Raw genomic sequence first — 22,882 nt, forward strand, 5'->3', positions numbered from 1 at the left:
ATGGGAAGTACTGCTTCAGAAATTTTCTGTTGATCGGACCAACTCTGGGACCATCCTTATCGACGATTTTGTATGCGCCACTTGAATAGGCTTCTTTCACAACATATGGCCCATCCCATTTTGATATAAACTTGTCGCCTATGCATTTTTTGCGGATTATGGGTCGTTGAACAGCTAGGACTAAGTCTCCCACTTAGAATGATCATGGCCGCACTTTCTTGTTGAAGGCATTAGCTAGTTGAGCTTGATAGCACTCCAATTTTTGTTGCGCTTCCAATCTTTTCTCATCTAGTGCCTCTAACTCTGCTAGGAAAAGTTGAGCATTCTCCTCGGACATGAGTCCTTCTTGGATTGCTATCCGCAATGATGGAATTTGTTGCTCCAACGTCAGGACTGCTTCTACGCCATATACCAAAGAGTAAGGAGTTGCTTGTGTAGCAGTTCTGAAGGTTGTCATGTATGCCCACAAAGCTTCACCGATTCTCTCATGCCGGTCTCTCTTGTTCTTTGCAAAAACTTTCTTCTAAAGGTTACCAAGCATCTTGTTAAAAGCTTCAGTAAGGCCGTTGGCAGGTGCATTATACATTGAAGACTTATGTTGCTTGAAATCGAACTTCTCGCATAGACTATTCACGAGCTTGTTGTCAAATGGCGTTCCATTATCAGTGATTATGTATCTTGGTATGCCATACCTAAAAATTATATATGACTTGATAAAATCGACAACAATTTCTTTTTTACCTCCTTGAGTGGAACAGCTTCAGCCCATCTAGAGAAGTAGTCTGTAGCAGCCAATATGTACATTTATCCCTTTGATGACTTGGAAGCGGTCCAACAACGTCAAGTCCCCATGCATCAAAAGTCCATGAAACTACAGTTGGATGAAGAGGCTTTGGAGCTTGATAGATGTAGTTGGCATGAAACTGACACTCTTGACATCTTTTGGCATGCTCCATGCAATCCTTCACCATTGTCGTCCAGTAGTAGCCCATCCTCTTGATGTGAAAATGTAACTTGGGACCAGATTAATGTGCTCCACTTGAGCCATAATGTGCTTCCTCCATAGTTTGGTGGGCTTCTTCTTTGTCAAGAAATCTCAAGAATAGTCCTTCAAAACAGCGGTGAAACAATGCCCCCTTATAGAAGATGAATCGTGGTGCTCTTCGTTTGATGTCTGTTCTTTGTCGCAGGTCCTGAGGTAACTTTCCGTGTTCAAGGTACTCTATCAGTTGTTTCCTCCAATCTTTCTCTTCAATCACTCGAACAGATGTATGATAGCTTCCATTGATTTTAAGATTAAGAAGTCTAGGAATAACCCATTGATGACACACATATACCTTTGTTGACTCATTCTCTCCAAGTGCCATGGTCATGGCTAAGTTAGCCAAAGCATCGTCCCTGCGATTTGCTTCTCTTGGGATGTGGTTTAAGAACACTTGGTCGAATCTTTCAAGTAAACCAGAAGCATATTGATGGTATGGCAAGAGATCTTCCTTCTTTACCTCGTAACTCCCCAAATGTTGGTTGATGATCATTTTAGAGTCACCGTAGATCTCCAACTGTAGAATCTTCATGTCTAATGATATTTTGAGACTCACGATCAAAGCTTGGTACTCTGCGGCATTGTTGGAGCATGTTTCAGCTAAAACAAAGAATAATGGAAAGACTTGTCTTTCTGGAGAGATCAACACAACACCTGCCTCCACACCGTTATGACATATAGATCCATAAAAGAATATTGTCCATGGTGGCAGTTCTTCAATAAAAAACTTCTTCATCCGAGAACTCATCCAAAAGCTCCCATTCTGCTGGAAGAGGGTGATTAGCCAGAAAATTGGCTAGTGCTTGTCCTTTCACAGCCTTTTGAGGTGTGTATGTGATCTCGTATTAGTTAAACAATATGGACCATCTTGCTAGGCATCCAAAAATAATAGGTTGAGTCATCACGAACTTCACGAGATCTGCTCGAGAGATGAGTTTATGGTGTATGCTTCAAAATAATGCCTTAGCTTCTTTAGTGCATAAAGAAATGCTAAACATATTTTCTCAATAGGTGTATAGTTCAACTCAGCTCCTATCAGAGTTTGACTAAGGTATTACAAGGCTTGTTCATTTCCTTCCTCATTCTCTTGAGCAAGTAGTGCTCCAAACGTTCTTGTGCCGCGATGTAGAGTATTAATGGCTTCCCAAGCATTGGAGCCCCTAACACAGGTGGATTCAACAAGTATTTTTTTATGCTTTCAAAATCATTTTGACATGACTGATCCTAATGAAAAGGGATATCCTTCCTCAATAGGTGACTGAAGGGTTGACACCGTCCGGCCAGATTAGAGATGAACCTCCGGATGAATGCTAAGTTTCCTTGAAGACTTCAAAGCTCCCTCAAGTTCTTTGGCTTGGGCTTTTCGTGGATGGCGTCAATCTTTGCAGGATCAACTTCAATTCCACGATGACGTACAATGAAGCCAAGAAACTTTCTTGAGGTAACTCCAAATGCACACTTGAGTGGATTCATCTCCAGGTAGAATTTTCTTAACCTTTCGAAAACAATTCGAAGGTCTTCAAGGTGGTAACGCCTAGTTTTCGTCTTCACCACCAAGTCATCGACATAGCATTCAACCTTATTATAAAGCATGTCATCAAAGATGTTTTGCATCGCACATTGGTAAGTGGCACCAGCATTCTTCAGACCGAAGGACATCACCTTGTAGCAATATATCCCTTTTGGAGTTCGAAAAGCAGTACGCTCTTCATTTTTTGGGGACATTCTGATTTGATTGTATCCGGAAGACCCATCCATGAATAACATAGCTTCATTCCTTGTTATAGCATCGACCATGAGTTCAATAATTGGTACCGGAAAGTCATCTTTAAGACATGCCTTGTTTAGGTCTCGAAAGTCAACACAAACATGTATTTTACCATTCTTCTTCTTGACAGGTACAATATTCGATATCCATGATGGGTACTTCACCTCTCAAATAAATCCCGCCTCGATAAGCTTGTTGACTTCGACTTAAATTTGTGGTACTAGATCAGGTCGGAACATGCGTTGCGACTACTTCATAGGGCGTATTCCACTTTTGATCCCCAAATGATGAACGACTACCTTAGGACTAAGACCAGGCATTTCTTTATACGACAAAGTGAAGACATCTTTGTACTCAGTCAATAACTTGGAGTATTCCTCCTCTTCCTGAGGCGTAAGAAATGCAATAATGAAGGTGGGGCATGGATCTTCTGGAGTACCTAAATTGAGTTCCTTAATCTCCTCCACAGTCGATTATCCGCCATCTTCTAGTTTAGGGGGAGCCTCGTGTACTTCATCATCAACGTCAAGGCATGGTCTATCTTCCATAGTTATGTGAATGTTTCCACAAAGTCTTACTTTTCTGTTTGACTTCCTTGGATAGTCGGCATGGCTTCTTTCTCTTTTTATACTTCTTTACGATCCTGGCAAGTGTAAAAAATGGTTCTCCTTTGCACCTTCAGTGGACCATCTGTGGATATTGACAAAATAGACTTCCTCTTCATACGTGATGGGAAAGCACTACAGATTTCTTTGTCAGCAACAACTTCAAAATGATCCCGCTCCTCATGGACTTGATCCTTATATTTTGCCAGTATCTTTCTAGATGGTGACTTCCTTGTAGTTCCCAAGCGACAAAAGACAGAGGTCTTTGAGGTAGTGAAAAATTCCTTTAGATCTTTGGAAGATACACGTTCACCTTTGTGACTTAGCCTTTCAAACACCGACACCCAAGGGGTTGAGCCTCCAATGCGATCGAACACTAAAGTCCGTTGTTTTATTTTCTTGCCATTAACTTCCTTCATCTCCTCTACCGAGGTGTATTGTTATGAAGCTATCTCTTTGCTTCTCTTAGATGAAATTATAAGAGGCTCTGCCAAACTAAATCCCAACATATACTTTGGAGTGGTGACGTAGTGCCCTTGCTTTCTCAACTTTATTTGGGACTCATTGAGCCCATGTATCTTTTCACCAGTGACTTCGTCTTTGAGTTCTCGTAGTCTTGATAGATTGGAGAAGTCGTAACCAAACTTTTCACGCAGTATGAAGGCCTTAGGATCAAAGCAGCCTTTTATCTTATCAGCTTGGAGATTGCCTTTAGCAAACTCGCAATTCACAGATGGGATTTGTACAACTGGGACAGTCATATTCTCCTTCAAATCTTGTATCACTATGTGACTTATTTTCTTCTTTGCAGTACATTCTTCTAACAGGGGTTGTCCTTTTTTTCGACGCTCACGCGGAACATAGCGAAAAACTAAATGCTCCTTATCAATCTTTGTTTTTATGTCACCTTCAGATGATGATAGCTTAATGGAGACTTCTTCAGTTCTCTTCTTAGACAGTTTGGCGACAGTCCATTGAGCCTCATTTTCTTTTTCTGAATTGACATCAGCTTCGTCGACTGATGATGGTCTCTCCACTTTCGATTCACAATAATCTAAGTAGAATTTTGCATCTGCAAAGTATGACTCCCTCTCAGTGAAAGGCTTGATGCCTACATCAATTTTGACTATCTCTCCATCTCTTCTGTACTTCAGACATTGATGCAAAGTAGATGATACCACCCCATTCTCATGAATCCAAGGACGTCCAAGCAACAATTTATATGATGTTTTAGCATCTATGACGTGAATCAGGGCGTTCAACTTCATCTCACCGATGGATAATCCCACGCGGATCATATCTATGGCTCGTTGTCCTCCTTGGTTGAAACCTTGGATTGTTAAGTTACTTTTGGATAGCTCATCGATAGAGATCCCAAGCTTTTTTAGCACTATCTTTGGCATGATACTTATAGCCGAACCATCATCAACAAGTATGCGATTGAGATGTTGTTCCCAAATGGCCCCTACAACGAACAAAGGTCTGTTATATGGCTTAGACAAGTCATCATCCGTGAAGGAAATTGTTGCACAATATGTAACAACTTCTCTGTTATCATGATGTTCTTGTATTTTCATTGTAGAAAGCTCATCGTTGCTTTCCTTTGTTTCATCAGGACTAGAAACTACATGCAATGTGATGGGCTTTCGGAACTTTGGCGATAAGGCACCATTAATATTCTTTCTAATGGAACATTTTATAATTCTTGGTGGTTGTATCCTATCCTCATCGCTTATTTTTGCTCTTGGCTTAGGAAGTAGTTGCCTTAGAACTTCTTGATGTCTTCGTTTCTTGTGAGTGACTAGAGTCCAACCCTCATCGTCTTTGTCTTTGGACTGAGTGTCCAGCTCTAGTGAACCTTCAAGAGTTTTCCTTGGAAGATCAACTTCAACGGGCTCGAAATTTTCAAATTGTAAGAAGGCAGTACTTGACGCGTTCTGCAACCTTGAACACTCCTTTTCTTTGAGCGTGATACTTGCATGATTTGCTTCTGCTATTTCATCCATGTCTATGATGATTTTTCCTTCACTTACAAGAGTCATGATTTTCTCCTTCAAGACGAAGCATTTCTCTATAGGGTGGATAAAGACGCGATGAAACTTGCAGTATTTTGGATCGCCAACTTTACCAATTTCCTCTAGCCTTTTTGATTCAGGGAGATCGATGACTTTCTTGGCGAGCAATTCATGAAGGATTGTGGGTACATCTGAATCTAGAAATGGATAAACCTTCGCCTCTAATTCCTTTAAGGTGGGATGACAATTCTCGTCTTTGGGATATTGACTTGGGGTCTTATCCTCCTTCACCTTTTGCTTGGTTGTGACTTTCACGGAAGTTGCTTTCACCGCCATAGATTCTTTGGTTTGGTGCTTTGATGCAACATTTTTCTTAAACTCCTTCTGATTAGTAAATGGAGATGTCTTTCCATGACTTGTGATGCTTAACTCCATGTCGTGCGCCCGCGTTGCAAGTTCTTCAAAAATTCGCGGTTTGATCCCTTGCAGGATGTACAAAAGGCCCTAGTGCATTCCTTGAATGCATGTCTCCACAGAAGATATTTCTGAAAGGCGGTCCTTACAGTCCAAACTTAACGCCCTCCAACGATTAATGTAATCCACCACATGCTCGTTCTTCCTTTGCATGGTGCCTGTCAACTCTATCCTGCTTACAGTTCTCCGGGTACTATAAAAACGATTGAGGAATTCCTTCTCAAGTTGCTCCCAGCTATCTATGGACTCGGGCTCCAAGTCAATATACCAGTCAAATGCGTTCCTTTTTAGAGAACGAACAAATTTATTTACCAAAAGGTCACCATGCATTCTAGCATTGCTACAAGTCTCGACAAAGTGGGCAATATGTTGCCTTGGGTTCCCTTTGCCATCAAATTGATGCAGCTTTGGTGGTTGATAATTGGTTGGCATGGTTAGACAGTCAATCCTCTTAGTATAAGGCTTAGAGTAGTACAACAAACTTTGCGATGGTCCGCCATATTGAGCTCTGATGGTGTTTGTTATCATGTCTTGTAATTATTGGACATATAACGCCGCAACTGAAGTGGATTGCTTTTCCTTTTGAATGTTGAACTTGGCAAGCGATTCCTCAATAGTCATCTTTGGCGAGGTGAAGACAGGTGAACGAGGAGGGACGTGGCTTGACTCTCCTGGTGCATAGGCCTCCAATTTGTTCATGAGTTGAGCAATTTGAAGGTCTTTGTCTTCAACAGATTTCTTCAAGACTTCAATAGTCTGTTCCATCCTGGCAAACTTCTCATCCACGTTAGTTGCATCAGTCATTAAGGCGTTGACTTTCGTTGAAATTGGAGAATCCACCAAATCCTCAAATTCCCCAAGGTTGGAGGTTGTTTGAGAAAATTCGTCAAATAACAAGAATGGGGTGTTGTCCCCAAAGATTGAGGTTGCAGACATCGTGTGAGATCTGTTCTTCTTTGCCACCTCCAAGGAGGTGAAGTATTTGGTTCCATACAAGCCACTAGCCTTGAACGTGCTTCGAGTGATTGGGCCAACATGACTGAGCTCAACAGACGCAGCAGCAATAACATCTTTGCATGAAACATCATACTCGTGGAAGGCCATTGTAGCAGTAGATCTGAAGTTTGTAGTTTTCAACTTGCAAGAAGGAAAGATGAAGAGTAGAATTGGTCCCACTGGGCGTGCCAAAATTTTTTCGCAACAAATTTTCGTAAGACGAAAAATAAATTGCAACAAAAAATAATATGAAGAAAAAGAGATTTTATTGATAAAATAATGCAGGTACAATTCTATTTGTTCCCTTGATTCTCCTCTATAAATTTATCCGTGATTCCAGGGCTTGAGAAGTGTCTTTCTTGAATGTAGGCTGATGTAGACCTCCTTCTGACGTATTTAATCACCAAGAATGTCGAGCAGTACTTTGTTGTTTCGGTTTGATTTTCGGGAAGAACTTCGTTGACCACTCCTTTGTAGAAGAACTTTGCACTTGATGATTGATCTCTCTGTTTGCGGATGCCTTCACCAATTGCAGAATGCTCTCCTCCAACTCTGAATGTCCCCTAGAGAGGTATGTAACCCCTCTATTTATAATGGTAGAGGATGGACAGTCCAGCTACATATGAATTATCTTGCTTGATTCTGATTGAGTCATGTGAGTCATCAAACTTATCACATAAGCTATGTGATAAGCTTGTTTGTGATTGGCCAAGATATGTCATTTTAGACACGTGGCAACTCTTGATTGGTCACTGTTTTAGACTGGGATTGTCACATCATTCACACGTGGCGTCATCTTGTTGGCTTTGAGTTTGACTGGATATGTCATGTCACTTGACACATGGCATGAGTCGGACTTCGGGCTTGAAAATAATAAAACGGGCTAATTTAATTTGTAAAGTCCAAATTAATTGTTTAACCCAATTGAATTTAATTCAAATTTTGTATGAATTAGACCCAATAAATTTTATATGTCTACAAGGCTAAAGTGATAATACCACAAATTTCTTGCAATATTTCGAATTTTAAAAAAATCGAATTAAATTGTCATGTAAGTCGCACTTTTTTGTAATGTGACATTAGCTCAGTTTCTTTTGAAGTTTAGATATCGCTTGTGCATGTTTGTTTCTCATGAATACTTTTTTCTTTTCTATGACGTGATTGCTAATTCTATATTTCTCATTTTCTGATCGGTTTACATACTATGCTTATTTGTCAACAAAATTAATTTTCTATGTATACATTTGATCAGGCAGTATACAATGAACTAGTTCTGTGAATCTATTGATTCTTAAACGTGTAAATAAATGGTACACATATGTTCGTATAAAGATAGATCAAATGTGCACAAGCAAGATCTATTCTCCTTTTGAAGAGCAGTAATTTGGCAAATTAAACACTTTTTACTATATAAGAGTCGGTTGATGAGCAATTGAGAGTTCATATGACAGGAGGAAGAGGAGGCGGGTGCTTGGTGGCATCAATATACTTATGATCCTTCTAAACATGGAGGGACTTGCATCCACTTAAGAGGAAGTTATTAATAACAAACTAAAAAGTAGGAAAATGATCTTAGTCTCATCATCATCCAATTCAAAATTTGTTATTGATATATATTAAGTAAATGGGTGAATACAAATACAAGCTGTAAATCAAAGTTATTAAATTTTACGGAATTCATATCCTCTATTGTGGCGTCTAGGGGCCGGGTGGCTATTTAAGCCTAAACCCACTCAACCCGCTTAACACGTTCAAGGTTGGGCTGCTCATTGACCCGTCCATTATTGAACTCACCTCATCCCAGCCCATCTAAATTTGGGTTGACTTTTAGCCCAAGTTAATCCATGAATAATTTTACTAAAGTATCTCTAAAATAATTCTTTTCTGTTCGATATGTTTGTTGAACTCAACCCATCTCAGTCCATCTAAAATTGGTTGTATTTTAGCCCAAATTGATCCATCAACAACTTTACGAAAGTATCTCTAATTCCTTTTTGTTTGATATGTTATATGTAATCATAACAAAAGAAAAAAGTCTTATGGTAATTAAATAATTCATAGCAAACAACACACATTAATTAAAGTTTGGTAAGAGTTGGATGGGTTGGGGTATTACCCAAATTTAGCTCATCTTGACTTAGCTCATCTCAGACAAAGTAACTTTTAAACAAGTGACACGACCCAAAATTCACTAGTCGTGATGGCACCTAACCCAACCTACTAGGTAAGCCACCTAATAACTATCCAATTTCCGTAATATTAATAAGACAATTAAACAAAGGAATTATCTGAATCTTAAATATTTTCCCAAGGACTGGTAGTACAAATCATGACCTTCTAAGAATAGAATTTACAAACTGATATGAAGTAAATACATTTTCTGTTTGAAAATACATAAACCGAGTTTTCATAAATCTACGGCTACCATGAATAAGAGGTAGCTACAATCGGAACGCAGGTACATCTACAAATCTAGCAACCATCGAACACAATAACAATAGCAACCAACATCTACACGCAATGTGCAGAAGTGTACTATCAGTACAACCGATTCCATGTACTGGTAAGTAACAAACCTAACCTTAGGTTGAAAGTAGTGACGAGCTGGAACAAAGATCAGGTCTAACACTAAAAGCCAACAACAATTCATAATAACGTAAGGCAAATAATAAAAGAAATAACTCGGAATTCAAAATGCTTAGTTTATTCATAATTTTAGAAAACAGTTCTGCTTTTCAAATATAACAGTGAAAACCTAAATTCTTTACCGAAATCGTCAAAAATATGAGTAAGTTTAAAAACTGAATTTTTTCTCAAAAACTTTTCATTAAGTAAATGTTTCATTTTCAGATAGCATGAGGAAAATATATCTCAATGCCTACATGTCAAGATACAAGTAAAATCATGAATGTCACCAAAATCGGACAGCAAAAGGAAATACATCTTTATGCATGTATCTCAAGTATGCATGTCAAATGCAATGCCGCTCAGTGATAAACTCATGTACTCACACTCTTAGAGTACTCAACCTCACTGTTTCGCATTATCTCCTACCGTGCTCAATACTTAGCACAATCAATCACTCAGCATTATATAATACTCATTGTGTCGTGCAACCCGATCCACATATATATAGCCATATGGCTCGTTGTGGTGTGCAACCCGATCCATATACATATAGCCATAAGGCTTGTTGTGGCGTGCAACCCGATCCATATACATATGCACATAGTCGACTGCGCTCGCTGGGTGTGTAGACTCCGGAGAGGCTCCTTCAGCCTAAGCGCTATATCGTTGTTGCGTGTAGCCCGATCCCATAATGTGTTCAATATAACATGTTGCATCGTGTAGCCCGATCCCATAATATCACTCTCACTCAGGCCCTCGACCTCACTCAGTCATCAATCTCTCCAGTCTCACTCACGGGCTTACAGTGTCATGAAACTAGCCCGACAACAATGGTACGATATATCAATAAATAACAACTGAGACTGAGATATGATATAAATACATAAATATGACTGAATACGAAATATCAAAGAAATCAGTGAGATGACAATAAGAAACGGCCACTATGGGTCCTAACAATATCAGCATAAAGCCTAAACATGATATCTAACATGATTGACAGCTCAGTTACTTAATCACATGGTGAGAACATAGATATCAACAAAATATGGCCACTAAACAGTGCCATGAAAACAACGGAGTCACCATTCACAAGGTGCACGACCACACGCCTATCACCTAGCATGTGCGCCACCTCATCATCAATCATATAACACGTAATTCAATATTTCATACCCTCAGCACTAAGTTTAGAAGAGTTACTTACCTCGAACAAGCCAATTCCAATACTAAGCAAGCCAAGCGATGCTCCAAAAATGCCATCTCGCACGTTCCTACCTCCGAACGGCTCGAAACTAACGAAAAACAACTCAAATACATCAAACAATGCTAAAGGAACCAATCATAATTGAAAAATGTCGAATCTTTAATCAAATGTCCAACGGCCAAACAGCCCAATCCAGGCCCATACCTCGGAACCTGAAAAAACTCACAAAATCCGATAGTTCATTCAATTATGAGTCCAACCATACTAATTTAACTCAAATCCGACTCTGAGTCGATGTTCAAAACTTAAAAATTCACTTTATGAAACTTTAGGCAAAAATAGATAAATTTCACGTCGAAATCATCAATTAAATCCCAAAAATGAAGACTGATTCATGAAATATAACCAAAATCGAGTAAAGAACACTTACCCCAATCCATATGGTAAAATTCGCCTCCAAAATCGCCCAACTTCGAGCTCCCCAACTCAAAATATGACCAAATGAACAGACCCTTATTTTATATATTTTTCTGCCCGCTATTCTACCTCTTTTCTCATGCCAAAGGATCTCGAAACTCGTTTTTATGCCTCACATGGATTTCTTGTGAAACTTTAGTCAAGTTAGGCTTTTGAATCACATTACTTGACCTTATAATGAAGGAGATATGTTAGTTTAAATATTTGCAAATAGTGCAGATTTTTAAATACGAATTCAGTCGCAATTTAGTAATTAATCTAAAAAATTTAGCAATCTAATTCCTAGTAAAATGACCATAAATTTTACATACGATATCTAAATTTGATGATTCTTTTTGCTATGGCTCCGTAATTATGATACAGATCTAATGCTTCAATTAAAATAAAAATCAGAGCTTAGTTGCTTAATGTGGTACCATTTATTCTTGAAGAAACGACGCCGAAACATAAGAAAAACGAGCACAACGTAGCCCAAACCTATCCAAAACTCACCCGAGCCCCTCGGGATCCCGTACGAACATACCAACAAGTCCCATAACATAATACAGACCAACTTGAGGCCTCAAATCATGCATAACAACATTGAAACGGCGAAACGTGCCTCAAATAAAACTTAATGAACTTTCGAACTTTCGACTTCCAAAAACTCGCGCTGAAACATATCAAATCAACTTGGAATGAACTAAAATTTTGCAAACAAATCCTAATACATCATACGGAGCTACTCGTACCCCCAAACTACCAAGCGAAATACATGCTCAAAACGACTGATCGGGTCATTACAACAAGTCATTGACCTGTCCATTTATCGACTCAACCCATTTTAATCACCCAAAATCAGTCTAACTCATTCATTTGACACCCCTAGTAGCGGGGCATGTATCCTCAATTTCATATGGATTTCAATACCCTTTCATTATATATGAATTTCTCATGATTTTGTTAGGAGTTTGGTACCACTGATTGTTTTTTTTTTTGGAAAATATTTTTTAACGTCAATTATTTCCTATCACGACCCAACTTTCCCTCCGTTTGGGTATCGTGATGGCACCTAGTCTTAGGGACTAGGTAAGCCTAACTCATACTGAAATACCACAATAATAAATGAAAATTTAATAGTCTTGAAGCAGAAATCTCTACAAAATTTATAATTCACAAAACCCAGTAATACAAGTCATAAGCTCTACAAAGTTAGCTACCACTTCTAATTATAACTATTCAGAAAAGAGTGAAAATAGTTGAATACATGTAAGAAGGTGACTCTGAAGCCTGCGAACGCAGTAGCAGGTTTACCTTGAGTTTCCTCAACAATGATCCGCACAGCTACTAATGATCGATACCTGGATCTGCACAACAAAAATGTGCGGAGGAGTGGCATGAGCACACCACAGTGGTGCCTATTAAGTATCAAGACTAACCGCGGCGGAGTAGTGAGGAGGAGTAGTCAAGACACCTGCCGGTCTAATAAAATGTACAAATATATGAACAACGGAACATGATGTATATATAAAGACTACACGAAATGGCTAACTATACTACAATCACAATAAGGGAAGAAAACAACAAGTAACAGCGGAAATACCAAAAAAATGACTTAGAAGAGCGAGCGAAAAACAAACCCAAATCCTAAATCCGCAATACAGTAAAGGTATGCAATAACTCATGCTGATACATCACTTACAAACTAGGGCCACTCTCACATATATAACAAGTAAACAAGGGTATGCATCTATACTCAGCAAAATCAGGAGGACTTTACATCCAATAAGAGTGTTCAACTTTGTGTATGATTGTGCAAGTGCTTTAACATAGTTCCTACCAGCTAATAAGCATAAGGAAAAGAACGGACAACACGTAAGATGTTTCCTCACAACTTCCACGATATAAAGCTCATACAGGTAAGTGTACCACAACACAATATCAAACAACAAGAATGCCCCCAGGCCATCACAAATCATCACAATCAATCCCTAACATAGCCCACCTTGTCTCGCCACGTGTGCAAATAATAACATGATAAGTTCCCACCTTGTTTCGCCACATGTGCATCATAATGTTCCCACCTTATCTCGCCACATGTGCAACCCACATATAATCATATATATACATACCCCGCCTTGTCACGCCGCATGTGCAATATAGCAATAGTAACAATAGCATGGCAGAAACCTCATGCAACCCCATAACAACAACCACACGGTAGAAACCTCGTGCACCACCACAACAAGTACAACATCAACAATGAAAATATATACAAAAACACGACAAGTAAATCAACTCAAGAACTTTCGATCACAAGGAGACGGTAAAACTATCTCACAAGGAATAACCACAATAGAGAATACTAAGCATAATAAGAACAGCTCAACAAGGGAGAAAATAATATGAAGCTACGATCCCACAATATGTAATTCAACAATAAGGAAGCTAACACGAATCAAATAATTCCAAACAAGGAAATGTCAACTAAATATAGGATATCTAAACTTCTTTAAGGGTTGGGCAATTTACGAAGAATATACAATAATTTCAATTAAGGAAGAGCAGCGGGAAGATAATCATAACCTCAATTAAGACTAAACAATTAAAGGGGAGATAATAATGATTTCCAATAAAGACGAGCAGTTATGAAAGATAGCATTACAACAGAAGAGGTAAAAATCTTCGGTTAAGCAAAATAAGAGTCAAATAGGAAATAAAAATTAATCATAAGCAATTAATTTCAATTAGAGCATGTCGAGGTGAAACTAGTAAGTGGAAAACTCAAGCATATCAAGTACACATTCATACACAGTGAATATAAGGACCTAAGAACCCTAAAAGACCAATTTTTTCACAAATAAGTCCAAGCACACACTCGTCACCTCGCGTACACGAACTATAATCAACATAGTGTCACACCTTCTTTTTCGCCCGCGCCGCCCAAAAGGGGACGCGGAAGGGAGTTTTTTCCAATTAAATGACAAATGAAACGAGATTTATTTATTTATTTCAGAGTCGCCACTTGGTAGATTTATGGTGTCCCAAGTCACCGGTTTTAATCCCGAATCGAGGAAAAGAATGACTCTGTATTACAGTTTGCGCGCCAGAAATCCGGATTAGGAATTTTGTTAACTCGGGAGAAGGTGTTAGGCATTCCCGAGTTCCGTGGTTCTAGCACGGTCGCTCAACTGTCATATTCGGCTTGATTATCTGATATAATACATGTTGAACATATGTGCGAATTTTAACTTTTAACCCCTTTTATCATTATTATTATTTTAACAGAGAATTGCAACACCGTGAAAATATATCTCGAACCACGTCACATCTATGTACCCGTGGTTATCGACATATTTCGACTCTGTTGAGATTTGAATTTGGGTCACATAAATGTGCACCCGAGTTTAAGAAAATAAAGTGTTAAAGGCGCGCCTAAAGCGACTAGCATACCATTATTTTGGGTAAGACCGTGAAATTTGCTAAACGACCGATCCCGAAGTCTATACAATTATTAGTCATTTAACGAGGGTCCCGCAACTTATGCGTTTTATTGGGTGAGGCTCATCCCATTTATTTTAACAGGACAATCCTATAGTGCATACATTTTTTCTATTAAATTTGTCTCTAAAAAATGAAGAGAAAAGGTCCTAATTTATTTACATGCTTACGAGTTGTTAAATTAAAAAAAAAACTTGGCAATCTGATTTTAATCATAGACCATTTACATGCTGAAATTAACCAATAGTATCTAGCTAAAAAATATTCCTACAAGTTCCGAAACGGTCTATTCGTTTAATGAGCTAACTGTTGAATGTTTAAGAATAGTCTAAATCAACTAACATGCTTTTTGAGACATGATAATCATCCAACAATAACGAACTAACTAGACAAAGTTACTACACCATTTATTTATTTTTTAGGTAATACATAGACAGTTCGTCCACTAAGCTACTGTCAGATGTTCCATTATATATATTAAACAACTACATGATTCTGATTAGAGGAAGCTAAATAATGTATATATACAAATAAAATTCAGAATATAACTAAGATAAATTCAGAACTTCAACTCTTCATTTCATATTCAGGCAAGGTAAATTCAGAACTTCAACTCTTCATTTCATATTCATGCTTCATGTTTCAGTTTATAGTAACCAGCGTATCAGTTGTGTACCTAATATTAGAAGTAAAAGAAAAGGAAGATCAGCAGAAATGCAGTAGCATACAACAACAGCATCACCCAACAACCAGTAACAACCGCAACGAGAAACCAGTGACAGATTTTAAAATCAAGATAAAAATCCAGCAAATCAGTGAAGTAGTGGCAAACCACCAACCAAACTCAAGGAACAAATCAAACAAAAATCCAGAGACACCAACAACAATCAACGGGCAGAAGCAAAGGAAATCTTTTCAGATTGAAAGACTAGTTAATGTTTAACCCTTAATTTCTAAATCCGTATATCAAAATATTTAGATTGTATATCAGGTGTATACTACTCTCTCTTTAAATTTTCAGAATGTTTTTTTTTTGGAAGTCTTAATATTTTCGAAATTCCCTCCCTTTTCAATATCCAGCCCCAAAAAATTTCTTTTTCTGTCCAAGTCTCCCTATTTATTACCAACTTTCAGTATTTTAAAATTAAATCTCACTATCTTCTACCCATCCCCTTTAATTTTCCACTACCTAATGTTTGTCCCCCATTACTGATTAAACAAATACATTATTCCTTCCATTATATCTTGTCCCACATGCTTACCTTAAACAATTATATTATTCCCCCACTACATTATGTCTTGTCCCCCAGCATATACTATTTTAATATTATTAAAATTATATTTAATCTTAATGGACAGAACACTCAAAATAAATAATTGTTCAGACTTTTAATTCCAAAAATACCCTTCTGAAATTACTGAAATTACCATTTTACCCCTGAAAATACTGCAATTGACCATTCTAACCCCGTCAACTATAACCAATTCACCTAATCAATTCTAACCAAAATACAGCAGCTATAACCAATTGCTAATTAAATTTTATGAACAAACTTAAACTAAATGATGAACAACAAGGAAACAACTGGAATTATTTTGACTGAACAATATTATTTAACAACAAACCTATTTTCAGATTCAACAATAATAACAAACAAGTATATTCAAATTATTGAGCTCAAATTCAAATTAAACTTAAACAAAACAAATAAACAGATTCAAATCACTAAACTCAAATAATCAATTGATCTTCAAATTAAATCCAACAACATTACAACAAAGATGCATGATTCAAACTAAATCAAAAAATTAAAAACCAAAACATGAACTCACATTAAATCACTGGATTAAAAACGAACTTCAAACAAAAAAAATGAACACGAATTAAATCTAAATTAAACAACAAAGAACGGATTCAAGCGATTAAACTAACACTCTATATTAAAACTAAATCCTTTTAAATTAATAAAAAAAACTAAAGAAATAATTAATTGAACTTCAACTTAAATCTAACAATATTATAATTAAACTAACAATTTCAACCTAAAAAATAAACAAGAAAAATGAAACAAACTGAAGAAAATAAAAAAACGATAAACACGAATTGGTTAAACCAACTAACCGGATCGGAACGACGATGAACTCTAACCAAGACTGCCAATGACCTAACGGATCTCGACTTCAACGACAACCCACCTTCTCTTTTAACCTCGACGAACTTAGAACGACAAACAACGAACAACAACGGACTCAAACGAAAACCAAACGAACCCTTGACAGAACTTCAACGAACTTTAATCGAACTGCCACGCTTTTCCTCCGTGTATGTGCGTGTGGTCATGGAAGCAGCAGGGTGAGTTCTTGGGTGTTCTTTGTTGGAGGTCGACGAGACTTAGGCCATGGTGAAGAAGATGAAGACGAAGCAACAGTAACAGCAGCAGCGCTGCTTGTCGCGATGGAGTTGGTGGTTTGGTTTCCATGGCGGACGGGGAGGCTGGGCTACTGGTGTCAGCTGGACGTGAGGGAGAAGCCAGTTGAAGATGAAGCAGCAGAAGCAGCAGCCTTTCGGAGCTCGACGTGAGGGCTTCCATGGATGGCGACTGTGTGTGTGCATGTCGAGTAGCTGGTCATGAAGCATAAGACGCAGCAACGCAGCAGCCATGGTCATGGTGAAGCTGGAAAGAGAAGAAGAAGCAGCGACATCAGCTGCCATGGAGGTGAGGACGATGAAGGTTGTTCGTCGTTGCCGTTTGAGCTTGGGACGAAGAAGATGAAGACGGGGCAACCATGGGAGCTCGACGAGCTCGTCAATGGCGGATAGGGGCGAAGGCTGTTGGACGAAGAAGAAGGAGCAGCCAGGGTGGTCGACGAGCAGCTCTGCTGCTGCGTCAATGGCGAACGGGGAGGTTTGTTGGCGTTGGAAGGGGTGTGAGATGAGGAAGATGAAGATGTGAAGAGAAAGTGGGTCTTTTGCACTGTAGCAGCTGAAAAAAACCAAACTTAGGCTTTAGGGTTGTGTATATTTGTGTTATAATTGGAGCGGGTCGGATCGTGGAGTGGGTATGGGTATAACATTGGGCTTGGGTCAAGGGTTTTGGGTTGGGTAGAGGTGTTTTGGCCTAGGTTCAAAATTGGAGAAGAGACCCAATTCCGATTTTCTTTATATTTTTTGCTCTATTTTCTTTTACTTTCTAATTAATAAAAATAAAATTCTAAATTAAGTTATAAACTAAATTAACTTATAAAAAATACTAATTAATTCCTAGCAACAATTATCATACATAATTAAACACCAATTAAAACAAAATTGCACATTTTGACATTGAATGCTAAAAATGTAAACGATGCATATTTTTGCAATTTTCATTTCTTGTAAAACAAACTTAATTACTTCTAATTGTAAACTTAAACCCTAAATGCAAATGTGATGTATTTTTGTATTTTTTATTAATTTAACAAATAAATATACATGGACAAATACACATAATTATTTAAAATGCCACGAAAATTCTCAAAATTGCACACAAAGGAAAATTGTTTTATTTTGAATTTTTTGGGAGTAATTCTCTCATAGGGAAAAAATCACGTGCTTAAAGCTGCCCCTCTTTGTCCGAAAACACGAAGAGTTTTCGTGCAAAGATAACGTGAGCGATTTTTTCCCATCCGGGTACTCCGTGTGAAGCATTTTTTTTTTGAAAAAGATTTAACCGAACCTTTGCTTCAAAGGTTTCCTACATATCCCTGGCTAGAAGGGAATAAGGTTAATGTAGTTCGGGAAGTTTTGGTAGCTGGGACTACCATGGGACTGCAATGTTACTGTTGTTGCATGCTGTTTTTACTGCTTGCCGATCTCCTTATTACACCATGCTGAAAGAAAACAAGAAGCTAGACTAGACCATAGTATATGAATTACAAAATCTTATCTAGATCATGCTCTTGTGTCTTTTGTTTCTTCGATGTCTCAGTGACTCCTCTGGTATTTCTTTACTTCTGATTTGTCTTGTATTCTCCCTTGACTGCCGATCTCGAACTGCTTATTTCCTTTTCACATTATTTTTCCATCGAGTCTTGGACTTCCTTCCTCTGCTGGGGATTCTTATTGTTTCCCGCTGGGGATTCCGGTTGGATTCTTCTGCTTTACTGACTTGAAATGTATTCCTCTATTACATGGGCAGGCTCCTAACTTCAAACAACAACTTTGAAAATAAAGCGTCATTCTGTTCTTCAGGGGGGGCTCCTGACCTCAACCACTTTATAAAAATAAATCGTCATTCTGTTCTTCAGGAGGGGCTCCTGACCATAACCACAACTTTGAAAATAAATCGCCTTTCCTTTCTTCAGGCGGGCTCCTGACCTCATCAACAACTTTGAAAATAAATTGTCATTCCTCTCTTCTGGCGGGCTCCTGACCTCATATACAACTTTGAAAATAAATCGCCTTTCCTCTCTTCAGGAGGGCTCCTGACCTCAAAAACAACTTTGAAAATAAATCGCCTTTCCTCTCTTCAGGTGGGCTCCTGACCTCAAAAAAAACTTTGAAAATAAATTGTCACTGGCAATGATTTATGAAACATATGTTTTGGCAATGTTCATACAAGTAGGACCACTCGGGCCGAAATAAATTAAATGTCCTTTGGAGAAAGGATTAAATTCAATATCCTGTTCTAGGGCGGATAGACCCGAAATATCCTATTTGAGGGCGGATGAACCCAAAATATCCTATTCGAGGGTGGATGAACCCAAAATATCCTATTCGAGGGCGGATGAACCCAAAATATCCTATTCGAGGGCGGATGAACCCAAAATATCCTATTCGAGGGCGGATGAACCCAAAATATCCTATTTGAGGGCGGATGAACCCATCTTCAAAACTTGAAATTGTCTTACCTCCGACTGTTTTTCTTAAAATCGTGCTGTCTTGCTATCCCTTAAAACTTGAATTGATTTCCTCGTTCCTCCGAGAAAATTTTCGACAATAGCAAAAATTATTCTACCCCAGTTTTGGTGCTCTTCCTTGTGGCATTTTTTCGCCATGAATAAGATTTCCTTTTCCTGCTTCAAATCAAAGAAAATTTGTTAGTTTTAAAACATGGTGAGTGGTCGTGTCACTTCTGCTGGGGATGGTTTTTCCCTTTCTCCCTTCCCCGCTCTGTGTTTCATTACGCTATCAAAACTTGCTGGGGATGAATTTTCCTTTTCTTCCTTCCCCACTCTGTGTTGTCCGACCCTCTTGGAACTTGGTCGAAAATCTGTCGGGATGCTCCTACATCTCGATGATCTGCTGGGGGCCCTCTTGGAATTAGGTCCACAATTTTCTCAATTCTTGTTTTCCTGTTTTTCTCCAACTTCCCTTGGAGATTTGGTCCTCTTGGGATCTAGACTCATTCATCATTTGGTCTTGAGACCAACTTCTTTTCGCTTTATCGCCTTATCTTTGGCCTGTCCTATTCGCATTTTGTTTTGAATCATTTTGGCAACTGGTAGTAAGCTCTGAAAATCCTTTTCAAAAATAAACTGCTGGGGAGGTAAAGTCTTTAAACCAAGAAATGAAAAAGTGATGATTTCAAAAAAATAGAAAAAGAAGAAGTCTTTCTGAACAAATGCTGGGGAAAAGGAAAGAAAAGAACTTATCTGAATGATATAACCGATCCCAACGATCATGTCGCGCATTCCGGATTAATCAACCTAGTCTATTTGTATCAATCAACCCTTCGGACGGCCTCATGTTGCTGGGGATAAACAGGCACTCAACTCTTTGCCAAATGCGGATCCTTTCCGCCAATCTTATCTTGTCGCCTCATAGTGCCCTTCGAGGGGTTTTCACTAATAAGACTCTCTCGTTTCTCTCAACTCCCGTCGTCTTATGGTACCTGTGAAGGTTTTCACCGATAAGACTCTCTCGTTTTATTTATCTCATCTTTCATTGCGTTATGGTGCCTGTGAAGGTTTTCACCGATAAGACTCTCTCATTTTATTTTATTTTTCAGCTGGGGATTGGAGTGCTACCGATATGACTCTCTTTGCTGGGGATTCTTTCGGCTATCAATTTATTTCCAGCTTATGATCCTCTTCTCTGCTGGGGATCAGAGTGTTATTTCCGACTTCCATTTGCATGACTTGGCACTTCTCAGAGACTGATCGGGAGGTCTTTTTTGGACATCAATATGGTTTTTTGGGTATGGCTAAAAGGAAAAGAGGCATTAAAAAAGCTCAAAATAATTTTGATGGGTAAAACATTACAACTCTTGGAATCAACCTTCTTTCCCATAATTATAAACACAAACTTCTGCCCTAGTTTTTCTTGCTTGGGGATTCTTATTTTTTGTTACACTATGACCGAGCCGTGAGGTGCCTACGTATCCTTCTTTGAGGAATCAGGTCAAACGTAGTTCTCAATTCCTTTGTTTTTTTTTCTTGTGACTTTTCTTTTGTCTTTATTATCATTATTTTCTTTTATTCTTTTTCTTTCATTTTCATTACTGATTCCAAAAGGAGAGATATGAAAGAATAAATAAGGCTCAAAAAGGGGAATCAAAGGATAAAGTATTTGGATAGAAGAAAGAATTGCCTCCGTCATTTCATTCTCCGATAAATGCCAAGTACAAACAAAAAACAATTACAATTACAAGAAATCATACATAATATCTCTTAACTGTGTCAAAATTGATAGCCATGTCGGCGCATTTCCCTTTGATATCTATTAAACATAAAGCGCCATTGGGCTTGCTCTGTTCAGATTGCGATAATCAACACACACCCTGATTTTTCCATCTTTTTTGGCACTGGCACTACATTAGCCAACCAATTAGGATATCGAGCGACCCGAATAACCTTAACATTCAGTTGTTTGGTTACTTCTTCCTTAATCTTCACACTCATGTCGGTTTTGAACTTCCTCAATTTTGCTCGACGGGAGGAAATGTCGGGTCAGTGGGAAACTTGTGAACCACTATATTGGTGCTTAAACTAGGCATATCGTCGTATGACCATGCAAAACGTCTTTGAATTCAATAAGTGCTTTGATTAGTTCTTCCTTGATGTTTGGTTCAATGTGGACGCTTGTCTTAGCTTCCCTGATATCATCCGCATCCCCTAGATTGACGGCTTTCGTGTTATTTGAGTTGGGCTTGGGTTTTTTTTTTCAAATTGGCTCAACTCTCTGTTAATTTCTTTGAAGGCTTCATCCTCATCATATTCCAACTTATCATCACAATCTTGTACTATAAGTTCGAAATCAGATTGATTTTGTTTAGACTAGGTTGAAAATCCGTCATGCATGCCATGTCATTAGAACCAGTATAAAGAGAACTGTTCAGAAGAGAAAAAGAAGAAGAAAAATTAAAACAAAATAAGGAATGAAGAAAAAAAAACTTTCACTTTATTAAAATACGGGATAGCAAGGTTTCACACTTTGGCGAGCACAAAAAGAAATCTGGATTACAACCCTGGAATAATCCAGACAACAAGAAAGAAAATCAGAGCCCACTACCAAGACTCCCTTCGGATAGGAAGAGGAGTAGCCATTCAATTGTTGATTTTTGCTTTCAACCCCACAAACTGTACATCCGCCTTGCTGGACCCTTCCCCCATCACCATAACTGGCTTGTCATCTACACACTGCACCACTGCTTTACCACTGGTTGGTTTTTCTTTCGAACTATTTTCACTGGCACGGATCGTCATTACCGTTTGTGAGGGCTTCTTAAGCTCCCCTCCTTCGTGCACTAGCTCGATCATGTGGGTTTCATGGTGTGCCAACAACGGGTTCTGATTGATGTTGGGTGCCTCTGGTGTCTGAACCTCAATCTTGTTGGTGTCAATAAGATTTTGCACTGCATGTTTCAACTTCCAACACTTCTCGGTATCATGTTTGGGATCCCCCGAACAATACTCACAGCTTACCGAGTGGTCCATATTTTTGGGAAGGGGATTTGGCAATCTGGGCTCAACAAGACTCAACAAGCCTAACTGCCTCAATTTGTGGAACACGGCAGTATAGGTTTCTCCCAACTCAGTGAATGTTCTCTGTATTCTTTCATTTCTGAAAGCCTGATTTCCCCGGAAACCTGCCCCTGGAGGGTTCCTGTAGGCTATTAGCGGCGGATAGGTGTTTTGTGGAGGTGGGTATGTATTTTGTGGAGCCGACGCGTGCCATTGCGGGCGAGCCGGAGGCTGAGTGTATGTCTGGGC

General features: G+C 38.6%; 2 protein-coding genes across 2 annotated transcripts; both read right to left on the bottom strand.

Annotated features, from left to right (window-relative positions):
• Positions 1-202: 202 nt before the first annotated feature.
• Positions 203-971, bottom strand: LOC142170392 (uncharacterized). Its single transcript, XM_075232293.1, has 3 exons — positions 742-971; positions 635-692; positions 203-523 (listed from the first exon to the last, which is right to left on the bottom strand). The coding sequence occupies exons 1-3, from the start codon at positions 969-971 to the stop codon at positions 203-205; spliced, it is 609 nt and encodes a 202-aa protein (XP_075088394.1).
• Positions 972-1,025: 54 nt separating this feature from the next.
• LOC142170393 (uncharacterized) lies at positions 1,026-1,574 on the bottom strand. The gene has a single exon (XM_075232294.1). It carries the CDS (start codon positions 1,572-1,574, stop codon positions 1,026-1,028), a length of 549 nt encoding a protein of 182 aa, XP_075088395.1.
• Between the last annotated feature and the right edge of the window lie 21,308 nt (positions 1,575-22,882).

The sequence above is a fragment of the Nicotiana tabacum genome, chromosome 16 (assembly GCF_000715075.1).
Source record: "Nicotiana tabacum cultivar K326 chromosome 16, ASM71507v2, whole genome shotgun sequence".
Lineage (NCBI taxonomy): Eukaryota > Viridiplantae > Streptophyta > Magnoliopsida > Solanales > Solanaceae > Nicotiana > Nicotiana tabacum.